The 19,136-nt window shown below is 46.7% G+C and overlaps 2 protein-coding genes across 4 annotated transcripts in view; one reads left to right on the top strand and one right to left on the bottom strand.

Moving 5' to 3' along the window:
- Nucleotides 1-15,835, bottom strand: GPN1 (GPN-loop GTPase 1). Its single transcript, XM_065630554.1, has 14 exons — nt 15,532-15,835; nt 15,368-15,461; nt 13,399-13,438; nt 11,881-11,947; nt 11,155-11,192; nt 10,542-10,620; nt 10,345-10,439; nt 8,626-8,671; nt 7,891-8,037; nt 5,080-5,162; nt 2,534-2,573; nt 1,784-1,874; nt 1,189-1,296; nt 1-546 (listed from the first exon to the last, which is right to left on the bottom strand). The coding sequence occupies exons 1-14, from the start codon at nt 15,616-15,618 to the stop codon at nt 455-457; spliced, it is 1,107 nt and encodes a 368-aa protein (XP_065486626.1). The 5' UTR covers nt 15,619-15,835; the 3' UTR covers nt 1-454.
- ZNF512 (zinc finger protein 512) overlaps nt 15,835-19,136 on the top strand; it is a 22,473-nt gene continuing 19,171 nt past the window's right edge. For all 3 annotated transcript variants that reach the window (XM_065630553.1, XM_065630552.1, XM_065630551.1), the window contains exons 1-2: nt 15,835-15,957; nt 18,687-18,745. In XM_065630553.1, coding sequence (XP_065486625.1) covers nt 15,919-15,957; nt 18,687-18,745 — 98 coding nt within the window. In that variant the 5' untranslated portion in view covers nt 15,835-15,918. The remainder of the gene's footprint in view (nt 15,958-18,686; nt 18,746-19,136) is intronic.

A 19,136-nucleotide genomic window follows, 5' to 3' on the forward strand; every position in this document is an offset into this window, starting at 1 on the left:
ACATAAAATATATTTAATTAAAACCAAAACAAACACCAGATCGATGAAGCTTCACACAGCGCAGATTTCACTGTGTCCTGGCTGCAGCACACACCCCTCTGCACAAGGGGAACAAACGTACTTTGGAGACCAGTAAGTACTTGAGATGCTGATGCTGTCAGAGCTCAAAATCTAAGCTCTCAACAGGCACATCCAAGGAACTTGGACCAGAACAAAGTGCTGTCTGGCTCCTTCAGCTTCAGGAAGTTAGTGGCAGATGGCCAATTGAGCAGTCAGTTGGATAAAAGACCTTTAGCTCATATGACCAACAGTTACTGCAGGAAGATGTAAATATATCAGAGAAGCTGTTCACAGGTAGAAGACTTCATGCATGGTGCCAGGCGAGTTTCTTTATGCTGTTCCATTACTTTTAACTCCATTACAAGGGACTCCAAACCCTCTATTTCTGAGTATCTCATTCATTTGGGTTGCTTCTTCTCTGGTATTTCATCCGTGTCTCTTGCATAAAGTTTTTGAAGGCTGGTTCTTCATGACTCTCCTCAGTAACTGGTAGGAAAAAACAACAGGTCAGCACTATTTCAGCACTTGTTCTACTTGTGTTATTGGAGAAAGCTAGAGTCAGGCTAGTCAGAGCAATGCAAAGTCTATTTCATCTTCGACTTCATCACAAGGCAAAAGAAATAACTGAACCTAAACGTCAATGGAACAGGGAAAGAATGAAGATTAAGTCTGTGAGCTATATAAAAGAAAAGTCACACACTGTAAGAACTTAGAAGATTGCTCCAAGACTAGAGTCACAGGAAAGGGAGGAGAGCCAGGGGCAGAAACTGTCAGGCCAAAAAGATGATGAAACATATTGTGCATTAATCACGTTCAGGGGTCCCTGCATGCTCCAAGCGTAACAAGTTGTCTGGTTTATGCATATCATACACCTATTAAAAATAATTACTTGAACAGAAAATTTACAGTTGAATTTTCACAAAGGTTAGAGAGTGATATCACTGGACTAAGCATTGCAGCTGCGCTTCTGCTATAGATTCTGACACCGCTATTGAAGTGACTGGATGTTTGCTGATTTTCTAGGTGCTCATTACAGTCAATCCAGTTAATGAACTACTACTACTACTAATGAACTTTCCTGAGTAGTCAGGCAGCTTTTAGACCAGATCAGATCCCTCATTCCCTCACCTTCATGGTCAATGTCATCAGTATCACTCTCCCTCTCTTCTTCTTCATCAAGAGTTCCTCGCGTTAGGATCAGCTCAGAGGGTCCCATTGCAGAAGCATCATCAGACCCTTGAAGGGAACAGAAATGGTTAAACACAAACCAGCAGCTAACAAGAAGGTAGCTCAGGCCCTGACAATTCCTATTTGCACATCAACACAGTGATTAGAACCTAAGGGACAGAAAGCTGCTCCGGATTCCAAAGATACAGGATGGTCTGCATCGGCCATACTCAACCTCATATAAGGCAACAGTTCAACCAACAGCAGAGCTTTCTCCCATCCTAATTTGACTGTTTCACCTCTTCTAAAGGATTTCATTACTTCTAGTCTATCCACTGCTTTATGTACAGAGCAAGGTTTCTCCTTCTCGTTTCTGTGACTGACACACAGAAGAGCTACATCTGACCCATCCCACGGGAACTAAAGCCCCACTGCTCTTTACTGACACGAAGCCGCTTTTATGCCTTTGCTGTGAAGACAGAAAAGCACTACATGACTTCTCGAGGCGGACTCTTCAAACAGCTTCTGCACAAACTTAATCTGCTCAGTAAGGTACCTGCAAGTGTGTTGCCCTGCACACGCACGCTGCCCATGTCCTTCCACAAGTGTTCCAGCTGCTCTCTCTTCTGTTTATTTTGAGCCTTCTCCTGCAGGTACAAAGTTACACGTGGATCCTGAGCACATTTAAAACACGAGCAGAAGAGTAACCTCACCCAGTTCTGTCCCCCATCAGAGCCAATCAACAAGCAGGTCTGACATTACAACTGAGGTTACACTGAACTTTTGGAGAAACATGGAAAGCATGATGGACTTTCAGACATTTCCAGAAGCATCAGGAAGCCAAACTCAGTGAAGCTGTGCTTGCAGAGACTGTCCTTTGGGCAGCCAGAGCTCAAAGTGAGCAGAGCTACTGATTCTGGTACAGTAATTCAGTCTTAGTCATTAATTGTCTAAGTCACTTAACTGGTGTGGAAAGATACAGTGATATTCTCAACAAATCACTTTGGAAAGTTATTTTTGAAAAAGTTTCTATCCTTCAGAATGGAAGATATAAAAATCTTTTCCCCATCATTTTCTCATAATTTGCTAAGTAAATTATTAGCACTAAAACACTGAGCAACATCTGTTCTACAAAACACCTTTCCAGGAAAAAAACGACACATGGTGAGCTTCAGGACAGGAGTTTTTCCACACAGAGTATGATCAGTAAATGAAATGTTAGACCCTCTCAACACAGAGGCAATTATGTGCATAAAAGCGACCCCAAGATACACTGCTCAGGTATACAAGAGTTAAAAATACTTACCAGCGTTTTTCTCAGACGCTCATATTCTGGACGGTACTCTCTGAAAAGATAAATACAGACAGCGCACTCAGTCTCAATTAATACATGATTTATATTAAGTATGGATCATCTTGGAGGCTTGTTTCTGCCCTTCCCCCAAAATTTTTCTCTAGGCTTTCATGTTTGAGAGACATTTCAGAAAGGCTAACAGTACTTTTTTATACAGATTTGGATTCTGAAACCAATGGATGAAAAATAAGTGAACATACTTCATTAAAGTAGGAAACCTTTCTCACACCATCTTGCCGGATAAGAAATCAAACCAGCTTGGCTGAGGTGGTCATGTCCCTGCTCAGCACAACTGTCACCCTCCTCTAACCACAGACACGACCTTCTCTGCCAGTGCTCGTGCCTCCTGAGACAGTTCAAAGGGATCTCACACAGAAAGACTGCTCCCAGACTTCCCAACTAAAGCACCACTATGGGACCTGTGATATTTCTTTAATGAAGGAAGGATGAAGTGGATGCGCATACCCTATAGAATCATGGAACAGATTGCTGCCGTGGCCTCTGGACCTGCTCTAACAGGTCTGTGTCCTCTACCATGGACCCAGGGCTGGACACAGAGCTCCAGGCGGGTCCCATGGAAGCGGAGCAGAAAGGGAGAATCACCTCCCTCAGCTTGCTGGCCACGCTCCTTTGGAAGCGGCCAGGATAGCATCGCCTGTCTGGGCTGCACGCAAGCGGCTCATGTGAAACCCTTAACGCAGGTTCATTACACAGGCCATGTATCCCAGAGCAGTTGTTAGTTACGTGGTAAAACTCCTCAGCACCTCCAAAGAACAGAGAGACAACTGGGGGAGAGCGGGAGAAAGCACAAATAATACCCTGCCCAAATACTCCCCGGCCAATCACAGGAGAGCCATCAAACCAGGGCACAGCCACCAAACCAGGGCACAGCCACCAAACCAGGGCACAGCCACCAAACCAGGGCACAGCCATCAAACCAGGGCACAGCCACCAAACCAGGGCACAGCCACCAAACCAGGGCACAGCCACCAAACCAGGGCACAGCCACCAAACCAGGGCACAGCCACCAAACCAGGGCACAGCCACCAAACCAGGGCACAGCCACCAAACCAGGGCACAGCCACCAAACCAGGGCACAGCCATCAAACCAGGGCACAGCCACCAAACCAGGGCACAGCCATCAAACCAGGGCACAGCCACCAAACCAGGGCACAGCCACCAAACCGTGGCACAGCCACCAAACCGTGGCACAGCCACCAAACCAGGGCACAGCCACCAAACCAGGGCACAGCCATCAAACCAGGGCACAGCCACCAAACCAGGGCACAGCCACCAAACCGTGGCAGAGCCACCAAACCGTGGCAGAGCCACCAAACCAGGGCACAGCCACCAAACCGTGGCACAGCCACCAAACCAGGGCACAGCCACCAAACCGTGGCACAGCCACCAAACCAGGGCACAGCCACCAAACCAGGGCACAGCCACCAAACCGTGGCACAGCTACCAAACCAGGGCACAGCCACCAAACCAGGGCACAGCCACCAAACCGTGGCACAGCCACCAAACCAGGGCACAGCCACCAAACCAGGGCACAGCCACCTCCGTGAGCCCAGAGGGACACAGAGGCACGGGGACAGGCAGTGAACCCAACTGAAGGACTTGGAGGAATGATCGCCCATCCTGGCTCCCCAGGGCTGTCCCAGAGCCACCAGCTCGTGGTCCAGGCGTGACACCCATCACCCTGACCCACCGGAGCTCCCTGTGTCGCCTGGGGAGCGCAGAGCAGGGGCTGCCCGGGGGACAGGGAAAGAGCATCTGGAGATAGCACAGAATTTATTGTGGGATGTCTAGGGGAGGGCTCAAAGGTGGGAAAAGGGAGGGATTTAGAGATTTGTGGAGGAACAAATCAGGAAAACAGAGGGATAAGGGAATAAATGGGTCTGTTTGTGTGTAAGCAGAGCAGGCAGTACACAAACCTGGGGCATGACTAGGCCAGACTAGCTAGACCTGGGAGCATGAAGCCTCTCTCCTGCTGTCCAATCCAGCATGATATATTTTCCCCGAACAACAGTCTATGGTCTGGTTTAGGTATTTCCAAGTAATCCAAGTTACTGGGTTTGCTTCCTAGAGTTACAGAGCATGCTGGCAGTATTTAATGGGGAGGAATCCAGTAAGGAGCAAATTCTCCAAGAATTACTGAATTTCCACTTGACCATCTGTTCAGTCTGCCAAGCGGATCAGTAAGCTTCCTCAAGACAGTTCACACGTTGGTCATTGTATGGAATCAGAGGGAAAAAATGAGTTCACAGATTTGCTGGCACAGACAGCTTTTACTTTTTCACTGAACAGTTAGCATAAAAATTCACCACTGAATTCTCCTTTTGACTGCTGCTTTTTATGGTGAATCTTGCACTGAAGTTTACCAGAAACCCTAGACTGCCTTGGTTGTGAAAAGTGAACAGTCCTTCAAATCAAAGGAGTGAATTAGTAACTTCAGCAATATTCAGTGGGTCAGGGGCTGAAGGTCATCGCCTTACCTCTCATATTCATCTACAGCTTTAGAAAGCTGAACAAAAAAATCATCCAGTCCTGTGCCGAGCACAGCAGAAACACCAACCACCTATAAGAGAAAACCATACACCAGAACTGAAGAGCAACTGAGCCAAGTTTTTAGGTAACTGATGGATGATAAGAGTTGGAAAGACTAAGCAGTATCTTTAAATAAAATAAAACAAACCAAAAGCTAAACTGAAAACGATAGGGGAATCTAATGACACCCATTTATCATCACAGTGGCATACGAGTTTGCAGTAATACTTCTGCTTCTGTCATTCCTACTTTCAACCTCTTTCCCCACCTGCTGTTAATGTTTGCTGCCTCTGGTTTTCATTTGGTTTGGGGTTTGTTTGTTTGGGTTTTCTGTTTGATTTGTTTCTTTCCTTCCTTCAGAGCCTGGGTTTTCCTGTCTGTTTTACAAATTTTACCATGAGGGAGGAACACTAGTTAAAAACAAACAGACAAAAAAGAAAACAACAAAAAAAAGAAAACCTGATTGCACCCATCCTTGTACCCCCAATCTCAATATCCCACAAAAAAAACATAGTTAAGACATCTTAAGACAATACCTAAACTTAATGAACAAGATGGGGCAATTCAAAAGAAGGATCAAGTCCTTCTTCTGTTTACTTGGTTATTGTTAGTAATCCAAGTTCCTATTCTGAACCTAGTGTTTTAAGTGGTTAGTAAGACTGCTGCAATATCCGTGTACTAGAATTAAAGAGCACAACAGACCACAAGAACTGATCTTTTGCCTCTGAAGTTCTATCTAATTCTTTGAGTTTTGCTGAAGCACATTTCAAACGGCACCCAAATCCAACCCCCAGCACAGCAAGAGGTGGAGAATTTAATCAGTTACTGTGGGAATACATTCAAAATGCACACCTGCTTTCTAATTTGAACTTGCCTGCCATTACCCTTCTGGCCGCTTGTTCTGCTTTTATTAAACCAATTATCAAAAAAAACCTTTAACTAAGGCTACTACTAGCCAGTACTTGGTGACCCTTAAGAATCTTACATCCCTTAATGAAAATTCTCCCTCTTTTTTGTAAGCGGGACAGTCTTAACTACTCATCTTTGCATGTTAGACTTTTTCCAATACAGTCTCGCATTTTATCAGTAGGACAGCAAACAATCAAGCGTTCCAAAGGATTTTAAGCATTAGTCTAGGCACTGTGCATATATATGTTAATATTTATACTTCCATTGCACTTCAGTACAAGCTGCCTTCTCTATAATCCTCTGCATCAGTCCTGCTCCCGACTCTGCTGTTTTAACAGTTATCAGCAAATAAGGACCAGGCAGTACTTCAGTCCTGTACATGGCACTACTACAGTCTGCTTTGAAATACTGTATATTGTTCCATACAGGGCACTTATAATATTGTTGTTTTGGCTAAATTATCATCATCTATATGAATGGAACCACTTATTCATTTTCATTGCCTTTCTTGTAATATCCATAAAGCCGTTTGCTTTTTCTTAAGTAAAATCTCATGAAAAACACAATTAGCGAAACCTTTTCAGCGCAGACTATGGGATCATTAGCATCCTCCAATGTACAGTGTTTTCAGAGAAATTGAATGGATTTGTCCTCTCAAAACGTGGTAAGTGGAAAAAACCCCACTTTTCCTTGCATCAGCAAATACACAGGATTTTGTTTGTTTGCTTTTCAGATTCTTTCCCTTCTTCCTACAGAGTAAACTGTCCAGCTGTACTTGACATTTTCAGAACAAGGGAAATTATCTCAGACGGGAAACACTGCAACACAGACCATTACCTCTTACCAGTCCATCTTAGCTTTCTTCTGATGATTAGTCAAATTCAGTTTTATATGATTCAAGCTGCCACTAAAGTTACTTTATGTTCAAAGCAGCAAATCCTCACCCAACGCAGGGCTCATCAACAGATTCCAGTTCAAAAGGGCAGCGCAAAGCCCATTTACAGAAGGACAGAATGGTTGAGGTTGGAAGATGCCTCTGGAGATCATCTAGTCCAACTTCTCCTGCTCAAAAAGCAGGATTAACTAGAACAGGTTACTCAAGATGTTGTCAGAGCGTGTTTTGAGTATCTCCAAGGATGGAAACTTCACAATTTCTCTGGACCATCTGTTCCAGTGCTCAATCAGTAAAATTACAGTAATTCTTTTTCCCTCTTCTGTTTAAACTCATTTTCCTGTATTTCACTTTGTGTCTATTGCCTCTTGTCCTTCCACTGGGCATCACTGAAAAGAGCGTGTCTCTGTCTTCCTTACGCCACACAATCCCAGCCTGGCTGGGTGTCAGGGCCTCTGCAGATCCCCAGCCCAGCGCTGCTCACGCAGGGTCACCAGAGCAGATCACACAGGTCGGTCCAGGGGGTTTGAATGTCTCAGAGAAGGAGACTCCACACCCGCTCTGGGCAGCCTGGGCCAGGCTCTGGCACCTCCCAGCAAAGAAGTTTCTCCTCGTGTTCACATGGACCCTCCTGTGTCTCAGTCTGTGCCCGTTGCCCCTCACCCTGGCGTTGGGCACCACTGAACAGAGTCTGCTCCATCCTCTGACACCCACCCTGAGATACTGATCCCATTGATCAGATCCCTCTCAGCTTCTCTTCTCCAGCTCAACAGCCCCAGCTCTCTCAGTGTCTCCTCGTCACAAAGATGCTCCAGACCTCTCAGCATCTTCATAGCCACCACTGGACTCTCTCCAGCAATTCCCACCATCAAGTATTTATACACATCATAATATCGTCCTCCAGCTTTCTCTTCTCCAGGCTTTTATGAGAGGTAGGGAAAAAAAGGAAGACTCTTACCTTCAGCGAACTGTAAAATTCATCCAACACTAAACTCATAGAACGAGTCAGGTTACTGACATAGGATGTTTCTTGATTCAAGGCATCCTGAAAAGTCTCAAAGTCCTGCATCCATTCTACTGCAAAACTGTGGTCAATTATGTCTGTCTGGAAGGAGAAGAGAAAATTTTCAGAAGTAATAATTAATTCCTAGACAGGCTGTTAAGCAGATAAATAAAAAATTTCTATTTTAAACTTAGTTTCAAAATGTGGATTCAAAATATTCAGCCCTGGTCTGAACGTAACCTTTTGTGCAGTTTTGCCTGCCACAATACGTGGGACTTCTTCCTCAAAACAGGCAGGCGTCACACAATTCCCACTCAGCCTGCTGCCAAGCACAAATAATTAATGAGACTTATTACAGGGGACTGCAAGAGCCAATTCAGTAATGAACTTACCCTTTTGTTACAAAATTAAGTTTCCTTACAGCCCAGGGTTAAGGTGCAAAATATTTTTCAGATTGTTAGTGTTATCTGTAACTTGACTGTTTGGGTGTAACAGCCCACCCCTGATTCTTCTTATGCATTTGTATATGAGATTAAAGACCCCTTTTAGATTCAGTTTTCAGCCTGCAGCTCCCTCCCCGCCTCTCTTTTCTTGAAAATCTACTTTTGTAGTAAGACAAAGACACTACAGCAAAGCAAGCTAAGCAAAGCAGTGTTCCACCAGGACACAGAAACCACAGCTTTCACTTACTTTGTTCATGACAACAATGAAAGGCAGCTTTGTCTTGTACAGGATACTGAGGGGGGGAGAACAAAAAACCAAACAAACAAAACCAAAACACACAAAAAAATTACACATTAATTTAAATCTCATTAGAATAGAAAACAAGTTAAGTATAAGGCAGATAAGACTTGTGCAAAACTGAATATATTTGACTTCAAAAGATGATTTTCCTCCGCATCAGTTAGAATGTAATTTTCACCCAGATCTAGCTTGCCATAGTTGAACAAAATACACCCCCCAGATGCAACTGCACATCTGTAAGACATAAAATATCTTTCTAGACATCCAGTTGATTTTGATAACTATTTTCTATGACTCTCAGATCCCAGTTTTTAACTCTTTTTGCATTTTATAACTATTTTAACTCAAACTTTAGGTTCTGAGATATTTTTTGTGAACTGAGCAATGAATTCAAATAAATCAGAACACCTATAAAGCAAAACTGCCTCAGTGATATAGCTCTTGACATTTGACAAGGACTGATAGGTTTTTTGAAACCTATTTGAAAACCAGTTGAAAACCTACCAACGTTTACCATGAATTACAACAGCTCTAGATATGCTGATCTTTACATAAGTATTTAGTCCCTGATTTAACATGAAACAAAACAGATAAATCCATGTATGAAGAGGAAGACATAGACAAAGAACTCCATGCTATGCTGAGCTCCAAACAAATCTTGAAGAATCATGGAAAGTATCAATAATATTAAAAAAAAACCAAACACAACAGAATAAAATATTTTGTGTTCACAAGAAGGAGCTTAAACAAGGCTATCTTGATACACCTCAGAAAAATTATTTTATAAGCAACAGGGAACGCATTAGATCTGATGTCACCAGCCTTCATCACACTAGAGTCTCAGGACTGTGTAATGTTTTCAATGGGAGTTTTGACCCAATGACTTTCAAACGTCCATTGGCACTGAAATTATTTTGCTTATCCAACAGGAAAAGCACTAAGATAGAGAATAACCAAACCAGCAGATTAAATGGATATGAGGCATCAACGTGAATTCACAGCCCAGAAACCACCCGTGTCCTGGGCTGCGTCCCCAGCCCCGTGAGCAGCAGGTGTGGGGGGATCCTGCCCTTCTGCTCTGCTCTGGTGAGACCCCCCTGCAGTGCTGGGCCAGCTCTGGGGCCTCAGCACAGGACACACATGGACCTGCTGGAGAGGGGCCAGAGGAGCCCCAGGAATGACCCGAGGCTGGAACAGCTCTGCTGGGAGGACAGGCTGAGAGAGCTGGGGGGTTCAGCTGGAGAAGAGAAGCTCCGGGGAGACCTTAGTGCGGCCTTCAACAATTAAAGGGGGCTTGTTAGAAAGACGGAGAGACTTTTTAGTCGGGCCTGTTGTCATAGGACAAGGGTAATGGTTTTAAGCTAAAGGAGGGAGATTCAGGCCGGACATGAGGAAGAAATTGTTTGCGCTGAGGGTGGTGAGAGCCTGGCCCAGGCTGGCCAGAGAGGTGGTGGATGAACCATCCCTGGAGACATCCCAGGCCAGGCTGGACGGGGCTCTGAGCAACCCGATCTACTGAAAATGTCCCTGCCCATGGAAGGGATTGGACTGGATGGTCTTTAAAGGTCCCTACCAAACCAAACCATTCTCTGATTCCCCTCCAAAATGAGTATCAACGAGACAGGGCAATCCAAGCAGATGGACTGTGTCTTCAGCTTTTCCCACCTGCAGGCATACAGCATGTTGGACATAAAGGTGATAGGGTTGGTACTGCGAGAGGTGTCCATCACATAAACCACAACCGAAGGAAAGGAGGAAGCCTGGAAACAAAGAGTAAAAGACACTTTAATTAGCAGTACATGCTGTTCAACAGCCACTTCTTTCCCGCAGCCTCACTGTCAAGTCACATAGAAAACACTCACCAAGGCTTCAGTTATGATGGTTCCTGATGCTGACCAGGTGAACACCTCAATTTGCCCTGGTGTGTCAATAATAACATACCTGTTAAGAAGTAGTCCCCCAGAAACAATGAGGGAAAATTAGATAAGCACAAGGTCCTGTTCCGACGAGATTACCACAAGCGCATAACAGCAAATCACATGATTATTCCGTTACAGATCAGAAAAGTTTCTCCCGAACAGGGACAAGATCTGTGGGCGTGCCTGAAAATTCCCTCTGGATTCTGTAACTAAGACGCACCTACTTTCTTCAGATTCTATTAAAGTCGAAGGCATCAATCTGACAGACACTTAGTACTGCAAACCATTCAGAAGAATTAATTGTTGCCTATTTGAACATTGTGTGAGGAAAAATGACAGTCTAATGGAAGACAAGAAAAGCAGAACTGGAATCAGCAGACATTTCTTCGATGTATCAGAAATCTAGTTTATCTGTTCTAATTCTATGCCCTTTTCCACACAAAATTTGTACTAAGGCTCAGAAACAACTGGAAAGCATGCAGAGAACCTTTTTAGGATTTCACAGGGTTTGCCCCCACTGATCTCAGATAAGGAGAGCTCGGTAGAATGTACTCACTTGGATGCATTTTGTCTTTTTTCAATAAACTTCATCACCTGATGGAAAAAGGAGGAGCGTATTTTGTATTGAGGCTCACAACAGGAAACTTCATAATCATTTCATAACAGAATATGTATCAAAAGATTATCACAGTCTCAACTGTTCTACATGTGAAAATACCCGACTAAGGAAGGGTGGGAAACGCTCAGACACTGCACAGGGCAAAGGCAACCTTGATTTTGTCTGTTCTAGCACCTGGCTAAAGAAACGGTGTAACAAACACAGGCGTTCCCTACCTTTTTACTACGAGATTGTGCACTGTCTCAATATCTAGCTTAAGTTCCCGCCCCGGCGCTGATTTAGCGTTATGATTACAGAGAGCAGCCAGTTATCAAAGCCTGGGAAAACTCAACACCTTTCCCTACTTCAAAATCAGATCATTCAAACGAAAGATTTTATAGTGAACATGGTGCAACAGAACAGTTATGTACAAAGATTAAAGAATGTTCTGTGTACATGGCTTCTAAATGTTACTTTCGAAAAAGCCGAAAACTGAAATCTCTCAAATGAAAGTTAATGCGCTTTGGCTGCTTTGTAAAACACATGGTTCTGTGTGGAGAACGCTGTAACTCCAAAGAAATGTGAGGCTGCCCAAACGCAGTGCTCCCCAGGACTCCGAACACACAAACCCTAGTGTCCCGGCACAGCGTTTGTAGCACGGTGTCACACAGAACAACCCCGTACCTGATCGAATCGTGTAGCAAAGAGATTGAGAGAGGTCACTATTCCACCGTTGGGGCCCAGCCCGTACCTGGATGCTCTGTTCAGGAAAGCAGGTGATGAGCAGACCCCAGAAGGTTTCTTTTCCAACTGTGGTAACAGCTGCACACGTGCCATGCACACGGACACCTTGCGGCAACACCCCCCCGCCCAGACACAATTAGTCTGTAACAAACACCACTGGTCTCTGTCTTGCCCAAACACGTGTGACTGACAAAGGAAAAGGGGCCAGGCCGTGGCTTCCCCTTGCCGGTATTCCAGCAGAACCGTTCTGGACAAAGAGAAAATACACGTATGTGTATACATCGAAGCCATCTTTGTCTTTCCAAAGAGATTTACAACACAGCCAATAACTCAGAATTTAACAGTGCTCTGAATGCCCTTAATTTTAAGAACATATACTTCAAAAGATAATGAAAAGATTTCTTGCACAAATAAATTTTTAGCAGAATTTAAATGACAATGGGAATTAATGTTGTCAAGATACTTGAAGTGTCACCTTAAAGACCTCAAAATCCTTTTTCACGTATACAGATCTATATATTAATCATGTTCATTTTATTTTCTTTAATTACATAAGAACCAGCACTGATTGATCAGTACTTACTGTCTCCTAGGGCCCCTGCTCTCAATATCCAAACACGAGGCCAGACGCCCTCCTTCAGCACTATTTAATGAGGTGCTTAAACTCCAGCAATGGCTAACAGACACAGCAAAGCAAATAATGCACCTACAGACCAAACTGAAACTTGTACTGGGATGTTTTGCTGGCCAAATCAAACAACAGCCAAAATCAATAATTCTGTCTCCCACCATCTTTATTCTTGTCTAAAACATTGAATTTAGAAGTCAAATCCAAACACTGTACATGATCTCCATCTGCGCAAGCTATTAGGTAGAAGACAAAGGGCCTCTGCAGCACTCCCAAGTCCAGTCGTTTCAGTGTAATGTTACTGAACTATGGTCACCAGCTACTGTGCAACAAGAGCCAACAGTCCAGCATCTTCGAGATTCAGAAAGACAACAGTGCTCTGTTTACAGTCAAACAATGTGCAAACAGTTTTATCCACCCACCACAGGCAAATAGGAATTTGCGTATTATTTTATAACAAATTAAATTTGATTTGTTAAAATATGAGGAAAAGGTTGCTGGCTTCCACAAAGAAAGATACAAGCTCTTCAGAAGAACAACAAGGAAAAAAAATGTGGGCAGAGGGTCTATGACTTGTAAAAACACACTAATAGGCAGAATCACTCTTAGCACAGGAGAAAATGACCTAAGGGGTATCAAATCCTGTAGAACATACGTTTCTAACCCCACATGCAAGAAATACACAGTCAAAACCTTCTGATCTCCATGCAACATTCTGCATTCCTGCGATCCCAACACCTCCTGCTGCCTTCACATGGTCTGCAGAACTGACGGTCTGCTTTCACAAAAACTGGGATTTCATATGTCATTATTTAGATAAAAAAGGATACTGTTTCATGACTTCTTTGTAATTCACGGTGTCCCTGATATCTAGAGAAGGAAGATGTATAAATAGTTTTAGGGCAGCACATTTAAAATATGCCTCTTCATCAATTTGCTGATAAGTGAACACCCTTATTTTTTTCTTCCTTTTGTCTCAGCAATAGATCTAGCACCAACAGGAAAAATCTCCCAAATAAATAAAACCTGACCGATTTGCTAAGTGCTCAACATACATACAAAACCCAATGTAATTCACATGAACCACCACCATAGGTTTTTAGTTGTAATGGCTTCAGCTGAATTTTGTTCTCAGCTGATCAACATCAGTTAACAAGGTAACAGCATCTGATTGTATTACTAGAGATCCAGCACTGGAACAGATACTCTAAGTATTTACCTGACACCACTAAAACAATTTGGGTACCCACAGTGCCTGTCTTATCCCCTGCAGAGGCAGGATGACAAACTTGGGAAAGTCTAAGAGACAAGACGCTCACAAACCTGATGATCTGTGAGCCCCTTGGAACAGCTGAATGTAGGACAAGGGGAACGGCCTCAAGTTGCGCCAGGGGAGGCTGAGGTTGGATCTGGGGAACAATTTCTTCCCCAAAGGGCTGTGGGGCATTGGAACAGGCTGCCCAGGGCAGTGCTGGAGTCACCATCCCTGGAGGGGTTGGACAGAGAGAGATGAGGTTCTCAGGGACAGAGGTCAGTGGTGGCCTTGGCAGTGTGAGGTTAACGGTTGGACTCAATCTTAAAGGTCTTTTCCAACGAAAATGATTCTATGATTCTATAACATAAGGTTTGGTTTATTGTCCAGGTGTTTTCTCTAAAGTTCATGTCTTTTAAAGTTCTGTAAGGAAGTTATTTGCTAGCAAATATGGCCAGATATGGCTATCCACTGTTCTGGATACGGGGAACCAGAGGGAATCTGCCAATATCTTAATTGCTGACAAAAAAAAAAACCACGAGAACCCAAACACATCAAATTGCACCAGATCTTGTAAAAAAAAGAAAAATGGGCAAATGCAACACAACGATGCATTTGGTCCTAAAAATTCACCTGTTAAAGACTGGTAGGAGAAAAGAGTTAAATTTAAAAACAAACAAAAAATACTTAAAGTCATTCCTGTGCTGGGAGTGGGAAGCTCTGAAAGGATTTCAGCAATCAGCCCAGTAGGTGACAGACCCGCCCCCTCCGCCGGTGCCGTGGAACATGGACAGTGACACTCCAGGAAGGGTTAATGTCTGGGTGTCACACTGGCCGTGTGATCAACGTACGGGTGTCACATGGGACGTGTGTTTCATGTACAGGTATCACACGGGCCGTGTTCAATGCACAATGTCACACAGTGTGTGATCAATGTACGGGTGTCACACGGGCCGTGTGTTCAATGCCCGGTGTCACACGGGGTGTGTTCAGTGCCCGGTGTGACACGGGGTGTGTTCAGTGCCCGGTGTCTCACGCGTGGTCACTGCCCGGTGTCACAGGTGTGTGGTCAGTGCCCGGTGTCACAGGTGTGCGGTCAGTGCCCGGTGCCTCACGCGTGGTCAGTGCCCGGTGTGACACGGGGTGTGTTCAGTGCCCGGTGTCACAGGTGTGCGGTCAGTGCCCGGTGCCTCACGCGTGGTCAGTGCCCGGTGTGACACGGGGTGTGTTCAGTGCCCGGTGTCACACGGTGTATGTTCAGTGCCCGGTGTCTCACGCGTGGTCACTGCCCGGTGTCACAGGTGTGTGGTCAGTGCCCGGTGCCTCACGCGTGGTCAGTGCCCGGTGCCTCACGCGTGGTCAGTGCCCGGTGTCACAGGTGTGTGTTCAGTGCCCGGTGTCACAGGTGTGTGTTCAGTGCCCGGTGTCACAGGTGTGTGGTCAGTGCCCGGTGTCTCACGCGTGGTCAGTGCCCGGTGTCACAGGTGTGTGGTCAGTGCCCGGTGCCTCACGCGTGGTCAGTGCCGGGCCGGCCCGGCCGCACTCACCGATGTTGGCGGGGAACGGCAGCTCGCGCACGGCCGGGTCCAGGTTGATGACGTACGGGGGGCAGCGCTGCGCGTGCAGCTGGGCCGCCAGGCGCTGCGGGGACACGGGGACACGTCAGCGGGGACACGCCGGGGACACCGGCCGCGCCCCCCGCCGCGCTCACCTGCACCAGGGTGGTTTTCCCGGAGCCGGCCATGCCCAGCACCAGCACGCACACCGGGGCCGCCGCTCCGCTCGCCGCTACCGCCATCTTCCCAGCGCCCGCTTGTCCTTCCGGGGCGCGGGGGACGGCGGGAGGGGCGGCCGCACTGCCCCGCGCGGGACGGGCTGTGGCGCTGCCGCCGCCGGCCCGGCCCGGCCCGGTGTGGTGCGGTGCGCACCGCGGGCTCCGCGCGGCAGCCGGCCCGGCCGGGCCCGGGGCAGCCGCAGCAGCCCTCCCGCCGCGCGCCGAGGTGGCCGGAAGTGGGCGGGCGGGGCCTCGCGGCGGCGCGCGGGCGGGCGCGGTGCGTGCTGACGTGGCGGCGGCGGCGGCGGCGGCACCGGCACCACCATGCGGGGCGGCGGCGGCGCGGGGAGTGCCCGCGGCGCGGTGAGTGCCCGGGGGGTGCCCGCGGTGCTGCCCCGGGGCCGGGAGCTCGTCCGCGGGACGGCGGGAGCGGGATGGCGCCCCCGGGACAGCCGGGGTGGGACTTGCGGTTCGCCCCGAGGGTCTCGCCGGGCCGAGCTCCCCCCGCCCAGGCCCGGCGCCGGTGTGCGATGGCGCGATGGGCGGCCCCGTTGGCCGGGCCCTGTCCCCACGGCGGCGGGCTGCAGCGGGAGCCGCTCCGGGCCGCCCGCAGAGCCGCCGGCGGCAGCGCACGCATTCCGTTCGGAGGCCCGGTCGCCCCTGACGCCGAGCGCGGGGAGCGGGGCCGGTGTGCTCGGCCGCGGGCCCGCCGGGGCCCTGGAACGGGCTTCTGGGGCAGGATTCGGGACCGGGAATCCGGTGCAGGGATCCGGATCAGGCGCCGCTGGCTCCCGGCGCCCCTCGCGCGTTTTGTCTAAACGGCCTGAACTGCAGGAGCCGGCGGCCCGCGGAGTGCGCGGGAAACACGGAACCGGCGGCTGACCCGGGGGGTCTCCCCGGGGAGCTGCGGCCCCGCCGGCCCGGGGTTCCCTGGGGCAGGGACAGTCGGGGCGGTGCAGGGTCCTGGTGCTTCACCGACACCTGCAGCTGCGGGACGGACTCGGCAGCGGTTGCACGTCGGCGTGTTGCACATCGTGTCCTGAGCTCTGAGAGCTGCTGCCCACGCGTGTGGTTGTGGAGCAGCCCGTCTCCAGCTGGGCCGCAGAAACATCGCGCGGTCCGTGGAGAGGCAGAAATCCCTACTCGCAAATGAAATTTCTTCATTATCATCATGCAGGGAGGTTACGTGTCCAGCCCTTGGCCATTCCCCCATGCTGTAGGTCTCTCCTTCCCAAGCGGGCAGTACACTGTATAAGTAAAAAACATTCAAAACTTAAACAGATGTAGATGTTTCCTTCATAATTGCTGCTATCAGCTTCTCAGAAAGGAAGGCTAGACAGATCATCTATACTCTCCTTTTTTTAATTGCAGATCCTTAACTGTGACCTAAATTCTTCGTCCTAATCTTTGCTCTTATGCAAAATATTTTATTAAAAAAAAAAATCTTAAAACAAGTGCCACGTTTGTTAATCATCTAGGTTCTTCTAAAGGTAGATTAGGCCAGCTGGTTTCAGCAGACTGTGCCTGCCTGTTTGTCCGTTTTTGTCACTGTAATTTCACAGGCACAGTTTTCTCTGGCTGCTCCTCAGGAGGTTTCTCCACCTTGCACATGGAGGGGTTTTCCCAAACACTGCTCTTTGCACCGCTGGATGCGTGTAAACCATGTCAAAGCAAAACAAACACCTTTAGTTGACTTTTCCTTCAAAGACAACAAGATACGATTGTGAAGTCATTGATCAAGCAGCTGTGAATTTTGCCCCTGCTGCTTCCCAACCCTTTTGGTGCAGGGAGGCTGAGGCTGGAGGCCCAGGAGAGTCTGACGCTCTGGAGTCCCAGTTCAATTCATCTGGTTGACCTCAGTGCCCATAAGGCATTTCTTACCTGCAGGGCAGGGTGTCTCACTGACAATGGGCCTGGGAAAGGTAAATTACAGTTTGTTCCTGTGCGTAAATTAGAAAGACAGATTGAGGTTAATTTTCCAGTGCATTTTTTTCCTTTGCCTTGAAGCCGCCTGTTCCTGTTCCCTAGTTTGATACAGCACCTGAAGTTTCTCAGCATCTCCTCCTAAGAAGTCCGTCACATTTTTATGACTTCTTCAAATTGTCACATGCCTGTTTTCCCCAGATAATGTGTAACATTTATTTCTAATAGCTAAAATACTTCATAGCATGGTCAAGTTGATAATGTGCATTACATTTTTCCATAAAGAAGACAGGTAATTTATTCACATTCTTTTTTCTTTTTTCCTTTTTCTTTCCCAGTTTCTTACCCAGTTCCTGTACATGGCAAAATATATCTCTGTTCCTAGGTTACAGTTTTGATATTTCATATATTTCTATTGAGTAATTGTTTTTGGTTTTTTGTCTGTATAACCAAGATTTTTGCTCTGGCTTTCCCAATGAAGAACAACATCGAGTCATTATTAGTATTTAGAAGAAGGTGATTAATGATTGTCCACATGCGAGGAACAACAGAGAGCAAATGAGCTGTTTATACTGACTTGGCAATGTCAATGGTATCTGCTAAATTATGTACCTTAATGGGAGCATGAGAAGCAACAAGTGATAAGTGACAAAAAATCTTTGTTGAGCAAGAAGGATTCTGCGAAATGGGTAAAGTGAACAGCTGGGCAGCTGATGGAGTATGACAAAATAATTGAGATTAAAAGTGAAAAGAGGAAGCATAAGAGACTAGAGACAACAATCTTGGCATGGTAAATGCAAGAATTATTTGGTTAAGGGAAAAATAAGTGCTATGTAAAAACTAGTAAGTTAGAAATATTTGTCATCATGTATAAAGTGTAGGCAGAAAGTGAGTACCAGGGAATGGAGACAAAGAACCTCCATTGTGCCCCAGTGCAAGGGGATGTTGGTTTTGCATGGGGGGTGCAGGGGGCTCGTCCCTGTTTTGGTTCCAGCTCTAACTCAGCTGGAGTTGGAAGGTTCAACACTCCCTGTTGCAGAAAACTGGTTTCCTTTTCAAAGGATGGTGTCCGTGTTCTCAAAGTGCAGGTGATTGTGTTCAAGGAAAAAGTGAAACATGCAAAAAGAAGAAAGATTATGCTGCTAATGTGAATTGTTCTCCTTTGTTAGGACACCAGGCCTGGACATCACAGACAACAGAAGGCCAAGAGGTCTCTGGGAAGCAAAAAGTATGTGAATGTTTCTTGTCTAGTTTGACTGAAGGCAAGAAAAGAGCTGAGAGATTCCTATATATTCTGAATATTCTGGATTTTAAGAGCTGCAACTTTTTTTGGTTTCTGTGATGAGAGTCTGAGCTGATTTTGTGTATTGGTTTTGTAGGAAAAGTGCTTTTCTGACACTTCAAGGGGTATTAGTTTTCATTTCTTGTTTTTAAAAGGATTTTAACACTGGGAAGACAGCTTATGTTCAAGCTCAGTGTTCCAAAATGTGTGTATTTTGAGTAGGATTGCAACTGAAAGGCCGTAATTTGAGAATTCCTCTCCCCATCCTTCCACAGCACCTTCTTAAATGTAGTATATGCTGATTCGACCTGGTACCATCAGGGTCCCCCACTTACTG

Source organism: Caloenas nicobarica, chromosome 3 (assembly GCF_036013445.1).
Source record: "Caloenas nicobarica isolate bCalNic1 chromosome 3, bCalNic1.hap1, whole genome shotgun sequence".
Classification (NCBI taxonomy): Eukaryota; Metazoa; Chordata; class Aves; order Columbiformes; family Columbidae; genus Caloenas; species Caloenas nicobarica.